This window comes from Rutilus rutilus, assembly GCF_951802725.1.
Source record: "Rutilus rutilus genome assembly, chromosome: 19".
NCBI lineage: Eukaryota > Metazoa > Chordata > Actinopteri > Cypriniformes > Leuciscidae > Rutilus > Rutilus rutilus.
In genome coordinates this window covers 21,791,253-21,814,449 of record NC_140232.1, presented here as the reverse complement: position 1 = coordinate 21,814,449, position 23,197 = coordinate 21,791,253, and the positions used below count along the sequence as shown (strand labels likewise).

Genomic DNA, 23,197 nt, shown 5'->3' with positions numbered 1-23,197 from the left:
TTGTCTTTCTCTCTCTTTGTGGGAGGCATCCTTTATTCTCCTCTGAGAGGAAGTGACTCAAGTCGGCTTTAAGTTCAGGTTTCCGTGTGATTTCACCCACAATGCACCGAGCCCCACCAGCTCCACTATCTTCCATTCAGCCCCTCACTCTCCCACGTCAGAGACACTTTACACAGTCCGGAGTTTTACAACCGTCTACGCAAACCAGTGAATCACCTAAGTTTAATTGGCTAATATATAAGGTTATTTGTTAAACCTCACACTGGTGAGAATATACCACACTGAAGGAACAACATGGTGTGGCATGAAAAAGAATGAAAATTTTCTATATTAAGAAAAAAAAAACGTTCTAATATTCTAATTCACATGTGACCTTTGTGTCTTGAATGAACATGCTGTTGCAAAGGCAACTCAAAAGTTGATGAATGTTACAGCTATATTTTTCCCTTTGTTACTAACTTTGACAGGCCTTTTGAGTGACCGTCTCATGTTTGTGAAAGCACTGAATTTGAACTCTATCCTTTGTGTGGAAGAGCGCATGATTTATCCTCCTTTAAAGTTGCATTTATTTGATTTAAATATGCATTGTAAAGATTGAAAAAGGCTTTATTTAAATCTTAAAGCTCTCAAATGCATTTGGTCTACAAAAAGCGTCACGTTTTCATCAGTAAAGATAGTATATGGTCAGCAAGTCAGTGGGGTTTTGTATATGGGAATTGGGAAATGATTGTCTTTCTTTCACTGGAGTGTATAAACAGGGATTTGCAGGCTCAAAGCAAGAGTTACAACAACAAATTTATCATCGTGAGTTTGTGGCGCTCATCAATCCAGGCTGCTCTTCTATGAAGCACCGCAGGCTATGTGTCAGTGCATGTTTTGGGTTGGGGAGGGATTCATTTTTAAAGTAGACTACTGGGTCAATAAGATATAAGAGTCTCCACAACAAATGAAGAAAATAAATGTAGTTTAAAATATGTGTTTTACAAGTTCTTAGAAATGGACTATTTGTACATGTTGGTTTCATATGGTTTATTATTAAAAAAAAAAGGTTTTCTCAGGGATTTTTTTCAAGCAACTACAAATATCATATGAATTCACAAATATCGCTAAGTTTTTGGGGAGTCAACCCACATGGTATTATACAACCTGAACTGACCTTGCCTTGTCATAAAAAGGTCAAATTATCTGATATTTTATTGAAGAGAATTATTGACCTTGGTACACAGTTTTGCGGGTCTGCTGGGGCCCTCTGTGTGATGTCATTTCCTTTTTTTTCCTGTATTTTATGCTTGTTAGACCATAACTTTTTCAGTTAATAAGCTGCAGTTTTGTTTAAGTATTATTCTTTGCTATTAGAACAGTTGTATCACCCTGACATGTTTTACTTTATGATACACTGTAAAAAAAAAAGTTGCTGCCTTACATTTTTAAGTATAATTAACTTGTTTTATTTAATTGTTTCATTGTTAAGATGTTTTATTTCAACTTAAATTACATTAAACTGACTTGAAAAAACTACTACTAAAAAAAGTTGCTTATAAGAGAATAGAATTATAATAGAAAATTGCTTAACTTATTTTGAGTTAAAGCAATTTAAAAGATATAGGTTGTCATAACTTATAGATCATATCATTTTTTACAGTGTACAAAACAAAAATTCATTTTAATTCAGAAATGAAAATATGCTTATTCGAATTATTAGAGCTCTGCTGACATATTTTTGTAAGCCAACCTAAAAGATCGCATCACACTGGTTCCCTCGACTTTCCATTGGCTTTTGTATTATTTCAGAAAATAAGCTAAAAGTTTACGATTCTTACATGTTTTGTTCATAATGATAATCTTCTCATATTAACACAAATTTTAAAGCCTAAGTGACTACAATCGCAAGAAGTAAAAAGCTAAACGTATAGGCTATAAATGAACTATAGCACACGGTCGCATGACTTCTGAGTCACTGCTTCGGACAGATTTTTCAATCTTCATTTAAAAACACTTTTCCTGAAAGTTTGAATAGTTTGCAAGAGTGCGCTTATAAACACAATGAGGCTGTGAAAGCAGATGAGTTTACCTGTTCGGTTTGAGGAAGTTTAATGTCTCCAATGAGCTCTAGTCCCATTTAGCCACTTTTTCAAGACAAAAATCACACGGAGTATTATGATATATTTTATGCTGCAGAATAAAACATGAAAATATCATGAGCTTGTGTTCACCACAGACCCTGTTTCAGGCATTTAATCAAAAACCCACTGAAAAACTAGCCTAATTTCCCGGTTTTAGCTTATAAAAAGACATAATCTCGGCACCCGTCTGTTGTATTTTAATGCGTTTTCATGTCATTAATGTCATGTCACTGACCCTAGAACCATTTAACTCCATTAAAGCAAAATGTGTCATTTCCTCAGAACAGTTCTCTCCACCTCCAATAGATCCCCGCACGAGTCAGTATCCAGGGCAGCCCTAGAGCAAACCTCCAAAATGCAAAGAAAAGGAAAGTACACCAGGAGCCATGGAAAAGTTAAAAAGCTGGAGGGGTGTGGGAGTGTACAATACATCTGTCTTAGGAGATAAATCTGTCAGCACCTTAGCTGCAGCCCACGGGATGCCCAGGATGGATGAGCGTATAAGCGCCCTGCCTCATCAAAGATGGATGCAGTGCCATGAGATTTTGGGATGATAAAAGTCCCACTGAGGTGCCTTTTCCCTTTTTTCCCAGTGCATTTCGGTTTCATCTTGATTGCAAACGCAATCGCCCGAGGCGTGATGTTCTAAGAATGGGTAATGGGCAATTTATACACAAAAGCAGAGAAACATGCACACACACACTTTGTTTAGTCGAAAAGGATGTTTTTGATGAAATAACAGAATGCACAGAATACTCATGTCGCCACAGAGTGAGTCAAAACACATATTGGAGAGCAGACGGGTGGAAAGAGTGCAGGGGACGCCTGAAGGCTGCGACTCCTGCTGCCACTGATGATCTTTCAGATAAAAACCATTTATCTGCTCGCCAGGGCTGTCAGAGGCCCTGCTAATTAGCTTTACCATTCATCTCTCTCTTTCTTTCCTTCTGTCTTTCTCGCACTCTTTCCATTCCCTCACTCCATCACACTCTGTCTCTGTCTCCTTCACTCGTTGACCTTCTATATTCAGTTCTGCCTGTTACATTTGAATATGCACTTTTTAACCTGCAAGTTATGTGACAGATGATTTTTATATCAATTTAAATTGATCTATTTTGATCTAATGGTCTGGTATTATGGATACTTTACTGAAATGTAAAGAGAGACCAATATAGGATTTTAAAAAATGTTATTGTAAAGGGTAAAAATAGTTTAAATCAAGATATTCGTTCCTCACATATTCTTCCTGACTAAAACAGCGACCTGAGTTATAACTTATATGAGCAAGAGTCTCAAAGCTCCCATGATCAACAACATGGAAATAATGTATATAATTAATTCATGATTTGAATGTAAATGGTTTTGAGATTCACTGCACCTACAAATAAACACACAAGAAGAGTATGAATGTGGAGCATATTCAGTAAAATATCATAAAATAAAATCTTGCTTATTATGTAACTTAAAATATTTTATACATATTTTTTTAATTGAATTGTAAAAAATTTTATGTATTATCATATATATATATACAGTGCAATGCATAAGTGAATACACCCATGCTAAAGTTGACTAAAAAGAGGAATAAAAAATCATATTTTGGAAATTGAACTTAATGCCTTAATTTAAAAAAATTAGGAAAAATCCAACCTTTAAGGACACCAATTTTCTTTGTGAATGAATAATGTATCGTAAATAAATAAATGTTCTTCCTTAAAATACATGGTGCATAAGTGAGTACACCCCTATGTTAAATTCCCATAGAGGCAGGCAGATTTTTTTTTTTAAGTTTTTTTTTTTTTTTTTTTTTTTTTGGATACTATGCATCCTGATAAAGTTCCCTTGGCCTTTGGAATTAAAATAGCCCCACATCATCACATAGCCTTCACCATACCTAGAGATTGGCATGGGGTACTTTCCATAAGATCATCTCTCAATGCAAATCAAACTAGCTATTAGGCTAACTGAAATAAAACCATGCCAATCTCTAGGTATGGTGAATGCTATGTGATGATGTGGGGCTATTTTAATTCCAAAGGCCAAGGGAACTTTATCAGGATGCATAGTTCAGGTTAATTGAGACACTTTTTGCCATTGAGATGACTGGGAAAAAGTGTCCCGCTCAACCTGAATTCACCCCAACTTCCTTCAATCTTGATAAAGCGTGTGGTATCTAACAGTAGTACGGCTCCTCACCCGCTGCCTGCATTTAAAAACAGGGCAGGCCTTTGCTAGTGGAATATTTATAGCATTGCATTAAGCATGAAATCAAAGGTTTTAAGTGTACCATTGCAACATCGGCACTCCTCTGTTGAGGCCTGCCCAAAAATGCCTGCCCTTGGGCTGTTTGCAGTGCAGTGCTGTTTCCATACGAATCTAACCTTCATTACACATTGACCTCTCATGAGTCAAGATCTAAGCTACTGGTTAACATGCAGCCGGGGTGACGAGGGCAAAGTAAAGTTTACCTCAGGGACCACGTATTTCCATATTCTAAAGGAAATATGCGTTGCGTTTAATCCATGCATTTCCTAAGAGATGTGTGCTGGACCTCTGAAGGTCAAATCTCAGATAAAGCCGCTATCGACCTGTAAGAACTGTTGAATTCATCATGAAAACATGAAACGCATCAGTTCACGTGATCAAGCACAGCACAGCTGTCTGAGCACAGGCATCTGAATGGAGATAGGAGCATTTGACAATGACATCACTCTACGCTGCGCTCGGAGGGCTTATCTCATCGCCTTTGCAGTCTCACAGACCCCCATAACTAACCAACAGCTTGCTGTCTGCAGGCGCTTCACATACACAAGTCAAAACAACGTCTCTATGGGGGGGGGGGGCTGGAATCCCAATATTTCGCACCAGAGTTGTTGTTCCATTTATTAATCTTGGATATGAAATCCATAAAACAGCTTTCTTTTATTAGTCTAGCAGCTTGAAACGGAACCAATTCTGATTTCATTATTGTCTTTGCTATACTGCCCCCTTGTGGGCAGACATGAAAAACAATGTCTTGAAATGTGTGTTTTCTTTTTTTAAAGCAGACGTTCCAGTGTAATTTATGAACAGTTTGGTGCATATCATATAATTTCTTATTATAGTTTCCATCTTAGAGGAATTAGAGATGAACACTTCTAGAAATGAACACTAAATATGTGTGTCATCAGGACACAAAGCTGTATTAAATTTAATACATTTTCTGGAGAAACTAAAGAGACAGAATGCCACATTGTGAATGAAAAGACAAAAACTTTATTTGACATGGAAACCAAAAAAAAACGAAAAACAAAACCAAAACATTTAAAAATTGTAGTTCTCTATAAAATTTAGCACACAAAATATAGCTTTTCTTTGATATTGTAGGTCAAATCTACCCTAATAATTCAATAACATATTATAAACCCTTCATAAGGGAAAGGATTATGTACAAACCACTGGCCTTGCAGGAAAAACAAGTACAATCCAGTATACTTACAATGAGTTAATAGCTTTTCAAATTTTTAAACCAAGCTTTTACAGGTCAACACTCAAAATCAATGTAAACTAAATATGTTTAACACAGTTTCCTTATTACAGATTCCTATGACAACCTACTGACTGACCAAAGTTAAGGAAAAATATATTATTGCAAAGGAGCAGAAGTACTAATAGAAAAAGAAAAGAAAAAAAGATGAATATGAAAAGTCAAAAGGAACAAATGTGTACATACATATTCACTATCTTTACATTATCTAAGCATTTAACAGGACACAAAAAAGTCTGAGTATTGAGTGCACACATCATGCTGTCAAAAGAAATAACACAACGAGATGGCCTTTCCAAAAATTTCGCTCATTTAAATAACATTACAATTGTTATTCAATGCAGTGAATAAATGGTAACGTGCATGTGATGATAGTGTGTAGATATCCAACTCAATTCCTAGAAATGACAAGTTGTTTGAAGTATCACATGACACTGAACCTCATAACAATAGGAATAGTGTCAGGATTTTAGCTGCTTATGTAAACAAGGTGAAATAAACCTACAATTATTTAAATGTTCATCAATAAACAATTCATAAAGGTATGTATTAAAGACACGAAGTTGAATGAACGCGACTCGTGAAGGGAAACGCATCTATAAGGAGGGTAAAAAGAGGAAACATCCCTGAGTTATCTAGTTTTGGTTCAGAATGAAGTGCATTTGAGAATGTTTGACCTTTTCCCTTATACTGTAGCTAAAATGTGGTGATAGAGTTTATGAACAATAAAAAGATAAGACTATAACAATGCCGTTCATGATGCTAGAATTCTGTAAATGTGGATTTAAAAAAAAAAAAAAAAAAAAAAAAAGTAGTAACAAACGACAATTAACCAAAAATATTATAGCAATGACTGACTAAATGTTTTTATAACTGGTCATGATTCTGTGGCCTCCTGCAGTGAAAATGTACTTGTTGGTGACAGACGATGTTACTGTATTCCATACAACAAAAGACAACAACAACCAGGACTCTAAACCAGCCAAAAACAACTAAATTAAGTGAAGTCTGTAATCCCCAACTTTAAACAGTCAATTCTGAGATAAAAGAGGTGTCTTATGGGTATCAGTAGCCCTCTCTGTGAATTCTGTTAATGCAAAGTTACGTGTAAAATCGTAAAGAAACGACGTGTTTTTGGAGGAGTGCACACACTGAATCTGAAAATTCATCATCTCTGATGTATAGAAAGTACCATCTACAATGAAGATATGGTTAAACCATGATCATCAAGCAACATTAACACTTGTTAATTTATCCAGAAAACAATCAGTAAAATAGATCATAGAAAACTCTAATGATGCTATTCTGCATAAAAAGAAACGGAGACAACACCACATCCTAACTCTTCTCTTCATCGACATCAATATCTTCTTCTTCCTTTCCCTGCTCTCTGACCTCACAGCCACCGGAGTCACGTGACTCTTCTACTTCCTCAACATCCACTTCCTCTTCATTTCTCTCCTCATAGGAGGATTCCCCCTCATCTCTGTCATTCTCTTCTGAGCCTGGGAGAAATATTTGATCAATCATAATTGTTTAGAAATGAAACACTTTATATTACATAATGTGTGACGATCGTGAAAAGGAAAAGCTCACCTCCAACTTGGTCATCACGTTCATCATCATCATCATCATCCTCATCATCATCCTCCTGCTCCAAGTTTTGGCTGTTCTGCTCTTCATCTTCGTCTGAATCGGAGATGATCACACACTCGTCTCCGTTATTGCTGCCCTTAGGTTTGGGAGCGCTGCTGGCATGGAAATTAGTTAAAGATAATTCAAGTTTAGGAAAACCCATCTCATCTGGAGGAGGAAATCAAATGTTTTATTCTGGCGATTACCTGCCATTCTCTCGTGGCTCCCACAGTGGAGTCAGGTAATACCTCAAAGGGTTTCTGTACAGATCTTCCTTCAGGATCTAGAGCCAAGGAGATGGAGTCAATGGGTTTATAAAACATCATCCTTACTGTGTGCATTTATTTAAGGATTTGCTGGGTTATAGTGCTTTTTTTTGTTCATGTATTTTCATTTCCTATACCTAACCTCATTAAGAGATGTACCTGTGCTATGTCATCCCTCCCTGGGGTGCTGTGGTCACTGAACCAGTGGAAGAAGCTCTGGTAGACTCCCTGTGATGTTCGACGAGGTTCTCCACTCCCGACCAGATTCTGCCCTCTGTGCCACAAAATTGGGTTTGAGAAGGACACCGGAGACCCTGAGCAAAAAATAAGCACATACAGATGATAATGCATGATTATCTCATACATACATACACTCATGAAAAGAGAGGTGCTGTGATGGTGGTCAGCTCACCTCCCATTCCAAGATGAAGTTCTTTCACTATCATTTTGTTTTGAAAGAACGGATTTCGCCGGAAATGGAAGCAGATGCGGTATCCAAGTTTGTTGTTCTTGAAAGATTCAATCTGTTTAATGATAAGCATTTAAAAAAATACAAATAATTAGCCGTTTTGAAAACAGGTTTAAGCCAAACAAGGGAAAAAAGGCGGGGAAATGTTTTACCTCTAAATTAGTCATGTAACTAAGAGCGTCTTCATCAGACTCGTCGATTTGCGCTGATAGATGTGGGTGATTCAGAAGCTGATTGGTTCCAAGTTAAGTGCACATTATGTAAATGAAGACATCACACTTCTAGAAACCAGCATCATTTGGTTCAAACATTTTGATGCAAATGGAAAAACAACAACAACAACACGTAAGGCATATACAGTCTACACATAAACACTGCTATACAAGTACCAAGTGTGATCTTTGGTGGAAATTCACCAGGCATGGTAAAGTGGACATCTAATAACATCAACTTGTGAATCTTTTGACCAATTAAATTCCTTGATTTTTTCAGTGACTTGAAAGATTTGTAAAAACATTTTATAGAGACTGCAGTCAAAATAAGCTTATATTTACAAATACATACATATTGACAAATATCTATATCTGTATCGGATAGTATATGGACAAAAGTAGGAACTGTTACTACTTATCAGACCATTAAAGATAAACACAAATGCACAAAAGTAGTTGACAGCGATAGGGCCCACAAAGGACGACCTCGGTGACTTCTGAAAGTCATTGAATAACTCGCACACTGTGTTAAAGGATACAGCAGTAACCCAGAAGCCTGGGATCGCTTGCGTGATGGCGCTGCGCTGGTCCAGGTGAGGGCGTCGCTGGCGGCTCACTTTCATCTCCAGACGTTGATGAAGACGCGCGCCTTTCTTCTCCAGAGCATCCAGACGCATCTGTACCTGCGCGAGCAGCGCGACGGACTGCCGCACCTCCGGGGCCATCTTCACCGACACTATGGCACACTCACCGTCCTCGTTATCCTCGTTCTCAGAGGCGACAGACGAACTGGCCGTGGAAGAAGAGCCAGGAAGGGAGTCTTCTTCATCTTCCTCCTCCTCCTCCTCCTCATCATCCACAAACGATGCCTGCTCTGGATCATCTCTGTTCTCGCGGATCAGCAGGGATGAAGAGCTGTCCGCCGCGGCTGCCTCCGTCCTTCTCTCGCTCTGAGAGCAACCTGGACGATTGGACTTATACCTTGATTTCTCTCGGCTCGGTTTTTTGGACGAACAGGGCATTTCTTTACAGTCTTCGTCCCCGTCTCCGCCGGTCAGACTCGCGAGCGCCTCCGCTGCGGCGATGGCAGCGGAATCTGACGGCTGGCGCGCGCTCTCACCTCCGGCAGCCTGTCTCGTGCTCTCCTGTGCGGCTGCTTCATCCTGAATTACCACCTCCTTCTCTTCAGTTCCTTCAGGGAGCTCAGCTCCGGGTTTTGGCTCACCATTCCCAACTTTCTCGGGTTCTGCATCTTCATGAGACTCATTTCTTGGTTCCTCGTCACTTACTTTCGCCTGCTTGAGCAGCGTGGTCTCACACTCTCCACTCGGACTTGCGCTTCTTTTCATCTGGTTAATTTCGGACGGCTTGCTGCTGTCCGGGTTTGTACTCATTATACTAGCTAGTTCTAGATTTATCCGACGTATATGATGGTTTTAAAACAGATTCTAAGTGATACTTGTTAACTGTGCGGGTCTCTGTCCCTCGTTCGCATTACAGCACTTCCAATATCCAATTCTGCGCAAATGTCAGCAGGCCTAGATAGCTTCCCAACGCTGAATGAGGCTAGTTCATATTCTCGCTGACTATCGCACAGCAATTATTTCCGTTTGATTTTGACACAGTATTCCCAACTTTAAGCTATTTCTCTCTTAAAAGTCACAATTCGTCTAAAATGTCCAGTTCTGTAGTATTTGTTTACAGTTTGCCCTTCCGTTCGCCATTTATCTGAGGCTTTACATACGAGCGAGAAAACAATGCTCTGATTGGCTGAAATGCACCGCGCAAAAATCTCTCGACCAATCATAGACGTGGTATTGCAGTTGGTGACGAGCCATTTCATTGAGAACATCACTATCGCGTTGCAATTACGCATTGTAAAATATTTCTTACTGAAACTGTTTTATATTATATTTTAGTTTATGAGAAGCAAAACTTGATTGTGTATAGTGTGTACAGCTCTGGAAAAAAGTCTAAAAGTGCTGATTACATTTCAGTTTTGATCAAATATTTTATTTTCAAAGAAAATAATGTACAGCAGTCGTTTTACTGTAGCTTTCAACAATAAGTACCATATTAAATGTATTTACATACTTTACGTTGTCATTACTATCATTATTGGTGTACAAATGTTAGCATTATAAGGGTTATATACTTGTGAATTTTTATTACATTTAAATGTGAGAAGGATAATGAAAATTTGCTGAACTTCCATTTCTTAACTTTATCTTTGGATGAAGTTACATTTATATTGATTCTTAAAGAATTCATTACACAAAAAAGAAAAAGGTCTGAAATAGACTGCCTGCTATACATTTAAAACCACCATGTCTGTAATTTATATCACATTGACTATTCTTTCTAAAGTTGTAAATCTTGTTAGTGATTGAATGTTGTTGGAATCTCGTAATCAGTGTCCATTTGGGCCAGGCATCTGGTAAGTTTCACCTTGTGGAGTCAGGGGAAACAGGTGAAAAGGTGCCATCCAGGCCATATCCTGGTCCCTAGAGGAAAAAGTGCTGTAATTACAATCAATCTCTTATGATTCAGAACTAAACAGCATGCCTTTATTAGTCCATGAGGCTGAGGTGTCTCCCAGCTCCAACAATAAAGCTTTTATTAGATCCATCCAAAGAGCCCAAGGTAGGGCTTTTTAATCTTTACTACTCAGCCATCTTTTTTTTTTTTTACTTATATTTATACATACAACCAACTTTGTGTTTCTCCACATGATTTTTTGAGACTGGTGGGTGGACCTTGGATGGTCTTGGGGCATTCAAACTGTCAAAGTTATATACATATCTATAGCATTATATAAAATTAAACTCATCAATCTGGTACACTGTGAGTACAAAATTAAATGCTCCAACCCATGTTCAGTGTGCAAACTGAAAGAAAAAGAGGCAATGAATTGACTTGTACCTGAACTTTAAAGGGGACTCAACCTTCTTTTAGTCGTGATATAGTGGCCCAGTCTACATTACAGTCACAATGTTGTTTTAGGAAGCCAAACAATTAGAATATAAAATATAATAATAACATATTATTATTATACCTATGACAGTAATAGCCATATATTGTGAAACAAATGCACTGTAAAAGAAATGAAAATAAATATTTCACAATTATATTATTTTACTTTATTAAAATACTTTTGTCCTAATTTCCTGAGCTTTTATTTTGGTGGAAAACTGCAGCCAGTTTCTCTGAAAACACGTTTACAAACACATCTCGTTACAAATCTAGTGAAATGTTGTAATCATCAGCCCATAAAAATGTTGGAAATTATGCAAATGTGAAAAAGCATAATTGGTGCCCGTTGCATTCCCAAATGCACACTAAACTCACATGCAGAATGGAGTTTACTGCATTCATTCACTGTGAACCGAGTCATTCTGAGACGCGGAAAACGAGAGGCTGCTCACTGGAGAGCAATGTGTGGAGCGTGAAGTCCAGCTCCCCCTCTCTGGATGTAATTTGGGTGTAATGGGTGGAGCTTGAAGATAGAGAGAAGATAGAAGAGCTAACCACACCCTAACTTTATCTCTCCACCCCTTAGATCCACAGAGGTTGAGCTAGACTCGGTCAAGGTCAACTCATCTGGCTCTACAGTGAGCACCACTTGCGGAACACCAGGGGTCTCATTTATAAAACTGTGCGTAGGAACCTTACTAAAAGTGTACGTGCGCCCGAAAGCCAAAAATGGCGTACGCAAAGAAATATTCAGATTTATAAAACCGTTCGTACGCCAGAACCTGCGCAGAATTCACTTTATAAATCCCAGTCAGCGGAAGATTGTGCGCACATGCGTCTCCTCCCCGAAATAACCATATATGGAGCTTACAACGCCTCGTTTTACTATGCAGATCCTCATCTGCATATCATTTGCATATGATTATTCATCCACGTGATAACGTTTAACGGTACAGGACACATTACATTAATAAAAATCATGTAGTTGCCTATCCTTGTCTTGTTTTTGAATACATAAATCAAATAGTGTAAAATACATTTCAGAGAAAGTTTTTCTCAATCTTTTCCACTGGCCGAATTGTATTTTTAATTGATTTATATTTTTAATGGAAACAGATAGGCCTTGGGCATTATTTGCACGAAACTATTTTCTCAGACAATCTGGTATTATCATGATAAGCAATTATCTCTGTGGTTAAACATTAAAGCACAGCACGCCACAGGAAAAGTGTTCAAAAACATCGCATCCACAACAAATATTTCTATTGACTGAATTTGAATATAAAAATGTTGTAACTTCTCAGTATTTCATGTTTAAGTGTTTAACTCCATTAATTTGAATGGCATATTTAATCTAAATGTTTATATCAGAAGTAAAACAGTTTAAATCATTATTTTATTTATTTAAACTGTTATTTGCGTCAGTTTCACTAAACGGCCCAACGCGCTCGCTGGCGCGGACATTTAAGAAGGGATGGATATTTGCTTCAAGTGACAGGCTTGGTGAGTGAAATAATATTTGTATTATCTTTCTGTATATGTTTAATTTTCTTTAGATTTTCTGTCTAAAAGTGACCAAAAAGACACTTAACTCCAGCTCACCATCGGTGTCGCCAATTCCCTTTGTCTCCAGAATGTGCGTACGCACGGCTCAAAGTTTGCTTAAAGGTGCGAACATTCTCCCGTCAAGTTTGTTTTTTATAGATCACAACCTTTGCGTGGGAACTGGCGTACGTACGTTTCCAGCCCCGTTTTGTGCGTACGCACGCTTTATAAATGAGACCCCAGATCATGAGCTGACCACGTGAACAAAGTGCGTGCTTCGCTTTAAAACACGCAGCGCAACAGACTTAAGTCACAGCCTTTTGTGATTTGATCCATATTGAATTTGGATTTATCCATATTGTGCCTTTGATTTTAGATCGTTTGACAGATACTTTGCATTAGCAATGGCGCAAAACAACATTAAAGACCTTTTATGTTATGAGAAGTTTAAAAATATTTTTGGTTCATAATGAATGGGCCGCCACAGTCTAGTTAATGAACGGGTAAACACTGCAACGATCCACAAACTGTAAAAAACCTGTAAGAATTTACACAAAATGATACGGTCATCCTTACAGAGCAGCAAGTACAGTTTACCTGTGTAACTTTTGTCCTTTTCTCCTGAGAAATTCCTCTTCATCTACAGTCCAAACAGAACCTTTCCTTCCTTCAACGCGCACAAAGCACTTATGAAGACTGAGGTTATGCCGAACAGCATTCTACACACACAAAGCAATACAAGAATGACTTATTCTGTGATTTCACAGCCAGGTCATCACTTTGTCATTGATGTGCAAGTTGTGAAAGTTTTCTGGTATGTAAACGAAAGGATGTGGCTTTCAGGAGTGGCTTGTTTGTGGGCAGTGAGTCATGGAATGACAAATACCATATCTCAGAGGTCCCCAACCCCCGGGCCGCGGACCGGTACCGGTCCGTGGGACATTTGGTACCGGGCCTCACAGAAAGAATATATAACTTAACGTATTTTCCGGACTATAAATCGCTCCGGAGTATATGTCGCATCAGTAAAAAAATGCGTCATGAAGAAGAAAAAACATAATATAGCCTAAGTCGCACTGGACTATAAGTCGCATTAATTTAGAAATGTAGCCTATTTCACACAAAATAATAATAATAATTGTTCGGATGGGACAGTTCACCCTTACGGACGTGAGCGCTCTGAAAGCGGCACAAAAAGACTGCTTTAAAACTTTCACAGAGACCTCAGACAGAAAGCAAAAAGCCTGTCTTTAAATTGTATTTCGTTTTGTATTAATTGTATCTTAATTTTAATCAATGTTTCATCACCCAATTGCCTGGATTTAATAAGAAGTAAATATAATAGAACATATTTAATCAGGACACGGAGGCGCGGGCGCGTGAACTGGAGCTGATGCTGATCTCATAAATTAACCGAAATTCAGCGTATAAGGTAGCCTACTTGCCTCACAGACCTGAGACATAGAAAGCTTGAAATGTCTAATTTTAAACAGAACAATTCAAAACAAAAGAAAACTGACTGTTCTCTGCTTATGTAATGTAATTCGTATGAAATGTGCATTTCTCTCTGGCGCGTTCACTAGGCATACTGCGAAGATCGAGTCAGCATTGTCAACTTCATCTTTGCACAGAAAACACTTGTTTATTATTAAACAATTAAAATGTCTCCTGCTATATTTTACATATTCATAATCATTCATTTTGGTTCTTAAAATCGGTTCTTTGTGACAACTTTTAGGTGCTTTATTGGCAGCGCCACCCTTACGGCCCCTGATCGCATCAGCACCGTAAACATGGAGATTTTTTTCTTTTGGGGGGCTTTTTGTTTGTGTTCAGGCTTTCTCAGTTGTCTTTAGGCGCGATATTACGAGTACCCTGCTAATAAAATTGCAAGTAAGCCTACACATTGGATTCACGTTTATTATTATTATATTTAATTATTTTTTATATTTTGTTGTATTTATCCGCCGCACCTTAAAGGCCGGTCCGTGAAAATATTGTCTGATATTAAACCGGTCCGTGGCGCAAAAAAGGTTGGGGACCGCTGCCGTATCTCATACCTTCCATGTGGCAGTGTTGTGACGGAAGTAGAAGAACATGCGGGTAAACCAGTGGTAGATTTCATTTAGAGTTAGCTGCTTCTCTGGGGACTCCAGGATTGCCTGGCATAGAAGACATCTTTAATGTGACTGACAGGAAATTAAAAGGTAATATAGGCCTACAGGATATTTAATTCAGCAGTGCTTACCCATCGTATCATAGAGGCGTAGGTGAATGGTGGCCTCATGTTTGTTAACTTATAATACTCAAAACTGGGGATAATCCCTGTGGACAGAAAAAGAAAAACATCATTTGGTGTTGTATTGTGTGTGGATAATGTTTTAAATTGAATATACACGTTCAGTTTCTGAATCAGTGTTTGAAAATATGTATAGAACAACAGTGTGTTTGGCTGCTGAATGACCTGGTATAACTTGTGAGGTAGAGATCTGCCAGTATCCTTGTGTTAACGCATCAGCTGCCACTCTCTCACTGTCATAGAGACCATTTGTGTTCTGACATGCTGCAGGTTCCAGGAGTCCTGACAGATGTCCCGGCTTCTCCACACCGTCACCACCCTGAGATCAGAAGGATAAAATTGCATTAATACATAATTTTGTGCATAAAACATCTGGCCTTCTTCAGGCCCTAAAAGTAGGTTAAAAAAAAAAACTCAAATGACAAACAGAACATAGACAGACCCTGCTGTCATTATGGCACAATTCGATTAATGGCATAAGTTTACGTGCCGCTCACACATGGTTTTGGCTTGGCTTTTCGAACGCTCCCTTTTTCAGTTTTGTAGCTCAGTGGTTCCTGACCCCAGTCCTGGAATGTCCCCAGCACTGCACATAATGATGTCTTCCTAATCAAACTCACTCTTCCTTATTCAACTCATAAAGACTCCAAGACCTCAAATGGCTGATAAGACAGACATACACTACTCCAGGACCACTACTGTAGATTGGCTGAGGATCATTGTTGTCTGGTGTGACCCAATTTCAGCTCAGATTTAGCTGGCAGACAGATGGCCTTGCATTTGTCTCAAGAATACACTGGTGTGAAGAAAAATCCATAAAACAGTTACAAATCAAGATATCCCTTCATCAGCACGCTTGATGGTTATCTGGTAGAAAACGTTAGTGGGGACAATATTTGGTCCATACTTTCCAGACCTACCATTTTTGCCTGGCTTCCTTTCTATAGCATTATATTAGTTCGATCTTTAACATAGGTCTGTAGATCAACTGATTAAGCTTTTCTCAGAGCAATACATATCCTTACCGTAGTAAGTGACACAGCACATCTTAAAATGTATTACCAATCTGTAACTTTACCCAGACAGAATGAGCAGTAACAATCACATTTCTGAGCTTTGTGAGCAGATTATTTTTCCTTTTTTTCTTTATAGAGAATGAACCACTCCCTGATAATCGTTTATCAAGTGTATGTAATTACTAGCACCTGGCTGCTAATTAACGTCTCAACAAGCAATGGTATGCCTATTTTTTAGTCATCTGGCTTGGTTAATAATTTTGTTATTGTGTGTGTGTGTGTGTGTGTGTGTGTGTGTGTGTGTAAATATATATATAGTTATATTGTTTTTCGCAATGCAAACAGCTATATGATATATTTTAAATATAATTTAACATAAGAGCGCTTACCTCAGAGGTAGATTTGACATCAAACAGGTGTAGCTGCATGGCCTGCAGTTTCTGTCTCTCTGCTGTCAACTAACAGTAACATTTACAAAGTAAATATAACACAGTGTCATAAGCAAGCATTCATCTATCATCCAGTTTATCTTATAACTTCCTGACCACCATGTTCTTTATTTTCACTCTGCATTTATGTACCATTAGCCTCTGTGTTACATGATAAATGGGTTCTGTGTTTCCCACGTAAGCTGGTTAAATGTAGAACAAGCCGTTTTCAGTATGTTGATCATATTTTTGAGTACTGGGGTTATATACCTGATTCTCCATGTATTGTACTTTGTCTTTCTGCACCCTCAGCTGGGTTATACTTCTGTCCCCAGGAGCATGGTCAGTAGAAAGGTGTCTAGATTATGAAAAACACATAAAGATGTACAGATATCGGGTATTGTTGGAATTATTTATTAAGTTATAGAGTTAATTTAAATTGTTTTGTCTCACCTTAAGAAATGTCCATATTCTTTGAACACTTCCCTGCTCTTTGAGCACCCCGGCCATCTGCATTGTCCTTTAATACACAGAAAACTGCCTGGAACACTGAATGGATGCCTAGAGATATATAAAAAAATGCTTAGTTTAGCACAAAACTGAGACCATGTGGACATTATGTATTTTTATTTTCTTGTTTGTGTGTTTGTTTACTCAAACCAGATACTCACTTCCCAGAATTTTCTGGGCTTCCAGGCTGAGGACTTGACACAGAGGCACTGAGTCTGTTTTCAGATTGGCTGGTGTAAAGTGGGCCCGGGTCTGACAGGTTGCTGTCAGGTTCTGTCTTACACACAGTGTCCAAAGCCCAGTCATGAACACCACATCCTGTGGAGCATTATGAAAAGTTTAGTTTCAGAGAAAAATGATTTTAAATTTTTCAGTTTTGATAGAGTCTACAGTACCAGTACCTTGTGGGAAAGGCTGGTTGCCTTTGCGTAATACTGATGGTCTGTGCTGTCTAAAACACTTGCTTGTATTTTCACTGGCACTCTAGATAAAGACAACAGAAACTCATCATGCATAATTTTTATACTACCCAATGCTACATGTTTCAGTTTTTAAAATGCAATTCTAATCAATTCCTTTTAAAGGTACAGTAAGCGATTTCTAAGAAAAGCTGTTCAAAGTGGATCATACCGACCACCACAACACACTTGTAGCCAATCAGCAATAGGGGTCGTGTCCACTCATGATGGGGGAGGAGAGAGAGTGAGCAAGAGGGAGATTTGAAGAAAGACTGTAGAAAGAGCAATGGCTGATAGACATTACAAATGAGGTCATAGGAAATCATTGGAAAAAGAAGGGTTATGAGATTCAGGACCCGCGTTAATATTAAAAAAGCTTTCCAGTGCCAAAGAAGTGACCCAAGTGGAAAGACCTGAAAACTTGATGCAGAGGTTGCGTTGTTTCTGCTCCATACTGTACATGAGTAATATTGGTTTTGCTATGTTTCACAGAACCAAAATATGCTGATGTTTTAATGTTAGCTTTAGTAACAGGACAGTTTAGTGTCATTGTTTGTCTGGAGCTAGTGTTATGTCGGCAACTAACAACAAACTCTTGCTTACATATACTCTTGTGTACTATTTGTTAATTTTTTTGTTCTCCCTTGTTGTTCGTCATCTTCACTTAATTTTTTCAGCTATTCTTCAGCTATGATAATGAGACATCTACTCTTGCATTGCATGTTTGTGCATTTTGGTGGGCGGAGCAATGACAGGTGGGGTGTGTTTGTTTGGTGTTTCTCAGAAATTGCTTACTGCACCTTTAATCCTTTAGTTTTTGGGAAAGGTGTTGCTATGGAAGTGAAACCTTTTATGATTTGACTGTACCTGCTGTTGTAGAGTGGAATTTTGAATGTGAGATGAGCCAGCACCTCTGAGATCACTCTCCATAGCAACAGATACCTTTGAAATCACAATCACAAAAAGATACAATTTTAAAATTTGCGGAATGCATTTTTTAATTTATACAGGCATTTTGTGTTATAGCACTTGTATACATTCTTCAGTATGATGTTACTTGAGCTGTGAATTTCTAAAGTTGTCAAACTATGTTTGAGGACTGTTTTTTTAGTGGAAGAACTTAAATTAACATTATTAATATTCCTTTAATTTCTAAATATAAATATGGCAGTTTCCAGTCTGTTACCTTGGTAGCCATGTGTTTAGCTGAGCTAAGAGGTGATCTGCTTCCTCTGGGCTTCATTTGTATGCTGGAAAATGTGGGATAGTCTTCCTCTTGATACTGATGTTGGTGAATGCTTCGGTTTTCTTCACCTCTGTATGTTCCAGGACCATTTTGAAGCATTCCTATATAGAAATAAATAGGAAGTTATACTTAACTGTAAGAGCTTACAGTTCATTAGCTTTAACGTACTACCAAGGACTGAAAGTGAAATTAATCAGCCCTCCAAGTACTAGCGCAAAGTATTTCCTGTGCAAATACATTTACCTTTTGCTTTGTTTCCAAATATAGTATAACTAAACTCATTTGAATTCAAAACAGCTAAATGAAATGGAGGTTGTTTTTCTTTCTCTTGTTTCACTGTGCAGGTTCTCTAAACACAAACTACACTTTCCCTTGAGCAGGAACCAAGAGGTCAGGAAAAGCAGTGGTGGGCCCTTCGTATTTTAAAGGGGTCATGACATGATCATTTAAATTTGCCTTGTTTTTTTTATCTTTGTGCCATTAAAACATTAATAGATTAAAATGTCCTCCTCATTTTAAACAAAGCATTTATTTAACCAAGCTACAAAAACATCTAGTTTGGATATTGTGAAATTTGTGACGTCACACGGGCAAATACATTTGCATATGACTGCCTCCAGAGCAAGACATCGACGAATAGTTATACACCAGCGCACCATAGGCTCCGCTCACTGGCATTCAGTCGCTTAACGGATGACATTTGCCTACACCGGATGTGAGGGTCACGTCGCATCAAGCAGTTAGAACCCATTATTATCACTGACGCTGTCTACACTGGATACAGTACAGATGTGAGTTCAGTTTCTGACATACTCCACGCACTGGAATCTGTCGACAACAGGACAAATGGAAAAGTGAAAGAACATTCGCTTTGACGTGTCCAGTTTAAATAGCCCATTTGCATCTCTGTACAGACTTCAGAAGGATCCCAGCATCAGAAACAAGTGGATGGTTTATTGTAATGACGTCCCGGATCACGTCGGAGGATTATATGTTTGGCTACTAAATATTAAAGGACTATATGAGAATCCAGCCTGGACCATTTATCTGATTCACCCTCAATGTGTAATACTTCTATATGTGTTTAGATGTAATGTGATAACTTCTGTTGGATGCTTAATTGTGTAAAAGTATGAATTATCAGTGTTATGATTCTTAAAACCCTGGATGGACTTAAAACAAGAATCTTGCACACGTAACTTCTGAGAAAGAAAGAAAAAATCTTCATCTTTGGATTTTAGAGCACCATTGTCATTGCGGTTTTCTGAACTTGTTTAAAAAGTCATGTGTGGATGCTGTTTCTCTGACATTTGACATTAACCACATCAAGTATGATAAATGTCAAATTTTTTCACCTGGGGGGTTTTTCAAGTAAGCAACTTGGTTTGATAAGAAGGAGATACAGATGTAGGAAATCAGAGAAGAGCCTTATTTTGGTGCTGAATAGTAACAAATGTTTTCAAATATGCTTTTTTCCTCCCTAAAAAATATAAATTACAGCACATTTCTAAAATTAGCAATGTTATTTAATTACCCTTTTTTCTGCGCTTCTCAGAACTCTGTATCTTTCTTCATCAAGACTAATTATTAGATGTTCAGTTTATATTGGCTACATGCAAGGGTGCAACTTTCCAGTCATTTGCAATGTTGTGCCATTGTGCCATGTACATTGATACAAATTTGTTCAGCCAAAAGTTGATATTGATGAGGATTACTCAAGGCATTGAAACTCATTATTCATCTCTCAGTCTGAATATAGCCTTCTCTCAGTTCCATTCACCAAGATAAACCCCCTCAAGATATGAGAATAGTCTGGACTGACAGCAAGTTTCATTTATGCCACTACAGATACTTTAGCCTTCAGTAAAATCAGTTTTAGTTTCCATGTTATTTTGTGGAATTCATAGTCGTAATGATAATCATGGAATTAAACCTGAAATCTAATTAAAAAAAATATATATTACAGATATGGAACAGAGAGCAGGCCTAAATTCTCTCCATTTCATTCTGACTCACTTTTTTTCCACTGTATACCCACTCACTTGTTATAGCGTGTAGCTTTTCTCTTAACCCACATGAATCAAAGACCAATACATTTGGGGCATGTTACTGTACATTCAAGAAACAAACAAATGATAGTGTTGGATACTTGGGCACCACGCTCCACCCAGTACCATCTTGGCTTATTGTTTTTGTAGGCAAGAATTAATTTAGGTTAAAGTGGCATCTATTCCATGATCTGTGGCACTTGCTGAAGATATGCAAGTTAAAGCATTAAAAAGTGTTAGATTTAAAAGGGGGTTAGATTTCCATGCTTTTGAAAAATGACTAACCAGCATCAGTATGAATGTCTCCACATTAGTGTATTTTATAGGAATGCATATACAGCAATTTATAATGTCTTAGTTTACTTAGTAGACAAAATAGTTTGGAATAAGTATCTGCCATTTATTTGTTATTGGCCATAACAGGAAAATAATCATTGTCTTATCATATGCATCAGAATTGTACAGTGCATCTATAGAATTTTATCTAGTGTTTCTCATCTAAGCTGCACATTTGAACATATTTCCAACATAAAATGTGGTTATCCAGTAACTATCATACAATTATTTTATTATCCTAACTAGCTAATGCTATCACTCTTAAAAATAAAAGTTCAAGTCAAGAAAGATTATTTAACTTGATGTAAAAAGCAGAACCTTTTCAATTTCCTCGAAGAACTGTTTGTTCTCTAGCTGTTTCTAAGACCATGATGCACTGATGCATTAAATATCCCAGAAATCAAAATACTGATCTGTAGAACTTTTTGATAAGAAGTAGAAGGTTCCACAAAGAATACTTTTAAGAACAACAACGTGATTTCTTGGTTATAAACTAAATAAAAACTCTTCTAAATAAAGAGGTGGCCCTTTAAAAGACAAAAACAAAGTCATTTTGTGTAAAAAAAAAAAAAAAAAAGAAGGTTGCACCTACTCATTTCTCCTCATGTAGAGCTCTCAAACCTTTTTAGAGTTTTGTAACTTACCCTTTATATCTGTTGGCTGGGTGATCCAACTATGATTTCATTTGCAGTAGTTTAGCTAACACAAAAGGATGTTTTACCTCCCACACCTTCTTTGTAGCGTTTTCCTATAGCGTTTTCGTTCTCCTCAGCAAATGTCGGTAGTGCCTCTGAACAGGAAAAAAAAAAAAAAAAAACACTGAGTTTGTAAGATCCACAGACCTCAACTGCATCTGCACTTTAGGAAAGGAAATCATTTGGTTGCTTGTCTCTTTTTCCTAGCTGTTTTAGTCTGTCAGGTTAAACAAAAAACTACAGCGTAATGCAGTGTTGTCAGTAAACAGAATGTAAATTGTCACATCACCTTGATTTTCAATGCTATTTTATGTGTAACATGAATAACAATTAATTCAGTGGTTGGTTTGAGAAGTGCGTGATTATTTTAACCAATCATAAGGCAAAATAATCTAGCTTTGAAACATCTAATGATTATTAAAACACTTGTCATTCAAACTGCAGATTTTTGAGTGTTAAAAATTGACCAAAATGTATCTAAATTTGATGATGTAATGATGTGAGCTTTTCAATAATCATAATCTAAATAGATTTTGAAAACAGTTTTGAAAACACACACACACACACATATATATATATATATATACATGTATGTATGTATGTATATATGTGTGTATATATATATATATATATATTAATTCATATTTATTCCAGAAAACAAACAAGTCACTAATTAATACAACAAGGTTAAAAGAAGGAAAGTAAAAAAGAACTCACCTGTTGGTGCGAGTGTTGGATAGATGTGAGTGAGAGAGCAATTATTAGGGCGAATGCTCTGGAAATGTTCGTGTCTCCCCTTTTATAATGTTTAGCATGACATTTAGTGGAAATTAGACAACAGACTGTTTCCTCACTGGGTGTTGGTGTATGTGTGTGTGTGTGTGTGTGTGTGTGTGCGCGTGTGTTCATATTCTATATAGATGTGTGCATTTACAGGGTGAGTTGTTACTGCTAGTCAGACTGTCTCCACAAGAAATGTTTGCTCCTGTTCATTTGTTTTTAATTCACTTTGCACTTTTTGCACTATGCAATCCAGAATTATTTTCTTTTTTTTGATAGACTTCTGTAGTCTGTGCTGAATTCAGTGTGCGGCCAGCCACCTTCTGAAGTTCTTCAGAAATTATTTGGCATTTGTTGTTTCTGTTTCTTATTTTAGACATTCTTTATTGCATCATTTTTTCCCCCTGAGTGTTTTCTGAGAGGTTTCTAGGTGTAAATGTTTCATTATTAGGGGTCACATACTGTATGTGTATTGGTAAGAATTATTCCTCTGGTGTGGAGGAGCCAAAGCCCAAATTAATCTCAAACATCTCTTGGTCCATTTAACCACAAGACAGCAAAAGATTCTGCCAATTTCATTTTGACAGATATCTGTCTTTCACCTCATTAATGCTGTTTCATTTGGAAACATC

The 23,197-nt window shown here is 37.5% G+C and overlaps 2 protein-coding genes and 1 long non-coding RNA gene across 5 annotated transcripts; all 3 read right to left on the bottom strand.

The window, feature by feature from the left end:
* Positions 1-5,356: 5,356 nt before the first annotated feature.
* Positions 5,357-10,010, bottom strand: tspy (testis specific protein Y-linked). 2 transcript variants are annotated; one of them, XM_084389418.1, is made up of 7 exons: positions 8,771-10,010; positions 8,172-8,249; positions 7,963-8,074; positions 7,710-7,864; positions 7,491-7,567; positions 7,246-7,397; positions 5,357-7,154 (listed from the first exon to the last, which is right to left on the bottom strand). In XM_084389418.1, exons 1-7 carry the CDS (start codon positions 9,623-9,625, stop codon positions 6,988-6,990), a joined length of 1,596 nt encoding a protein of 531 aa, XP_084245544.1. In that variant the 5' UTR covers positions 9,626-10,010; the 3' UTR covers positions 5,357-6,987. The 2 variants fall into 2 exon arrangements, with proteins under 2 accessions (XP_084245544.1, XP_084245543.1); XM_084389417.1 differs by having other exon boundaries at positions 5,358-7,154; positions 7,246-7,400; positions 8,771-9,990.
* Positions 10,011-10,219: 209 nt separating this feature from the next.
* Positions 10,220-22,640, bottom strand: foxp3a (forkhead box P3a). 2 transcript variants are annotated; one of them, XM_084389419.1, is made up of 14 exons: positions 22,503-22,640; positions 21,812-21,880; positions 18,647-18,807; positions 18,328-18,402; positions 17,404-17,485; positions 17,164-17,320; positions 16,946-17,053; positions 16,763-16,850; positions 16,454-16,522; positions 15,214-15,367; positions 14,998-15,074; positions 14,810-14,911; positions 13,347-13,468; positions 10,220-10,735 (listed from the first exon to the last, which is right to left on the bottom strand). In XM_084389419.1, exons 3-14 carry the CDS (start codon positions 18,803-18,805, stop codon positions 10,642-10,644), a joined length of 1,287 nt encoding a protein of 428 aa, XP_084245545.1. In that variant the 5' UTR covers positions 18,806-18,807; positions 21,812-21,880; positions 22,503-22,640; the 3' UTR covers positions 10,220-10,641. The 2 variants fall into 2 exon arrangements, with proteins under 2 accessions (XP_084245545.1, XP_084245546.1); XM_084389420.1 differs by lacking the exon at positions 22,503-22,640 and having other exon boundaries at positions 21,735-21,866.
* Positions 15,539-16,161, bottom strand: LOC311278523. The gene is made up of 3 exons (XR_014625456.1): positions 16,074-16,161; positions 15,729-15,844; positions 15,539-15,634 (listed from the first exon to the last, which is right to left on the bottom strand). It is a non-coding gene; the product is annotated as an uncharacterized lncRNA (long non-coding RNA).
* Positions 22,641-23,197: the final 557 nt, after the last annotated feature.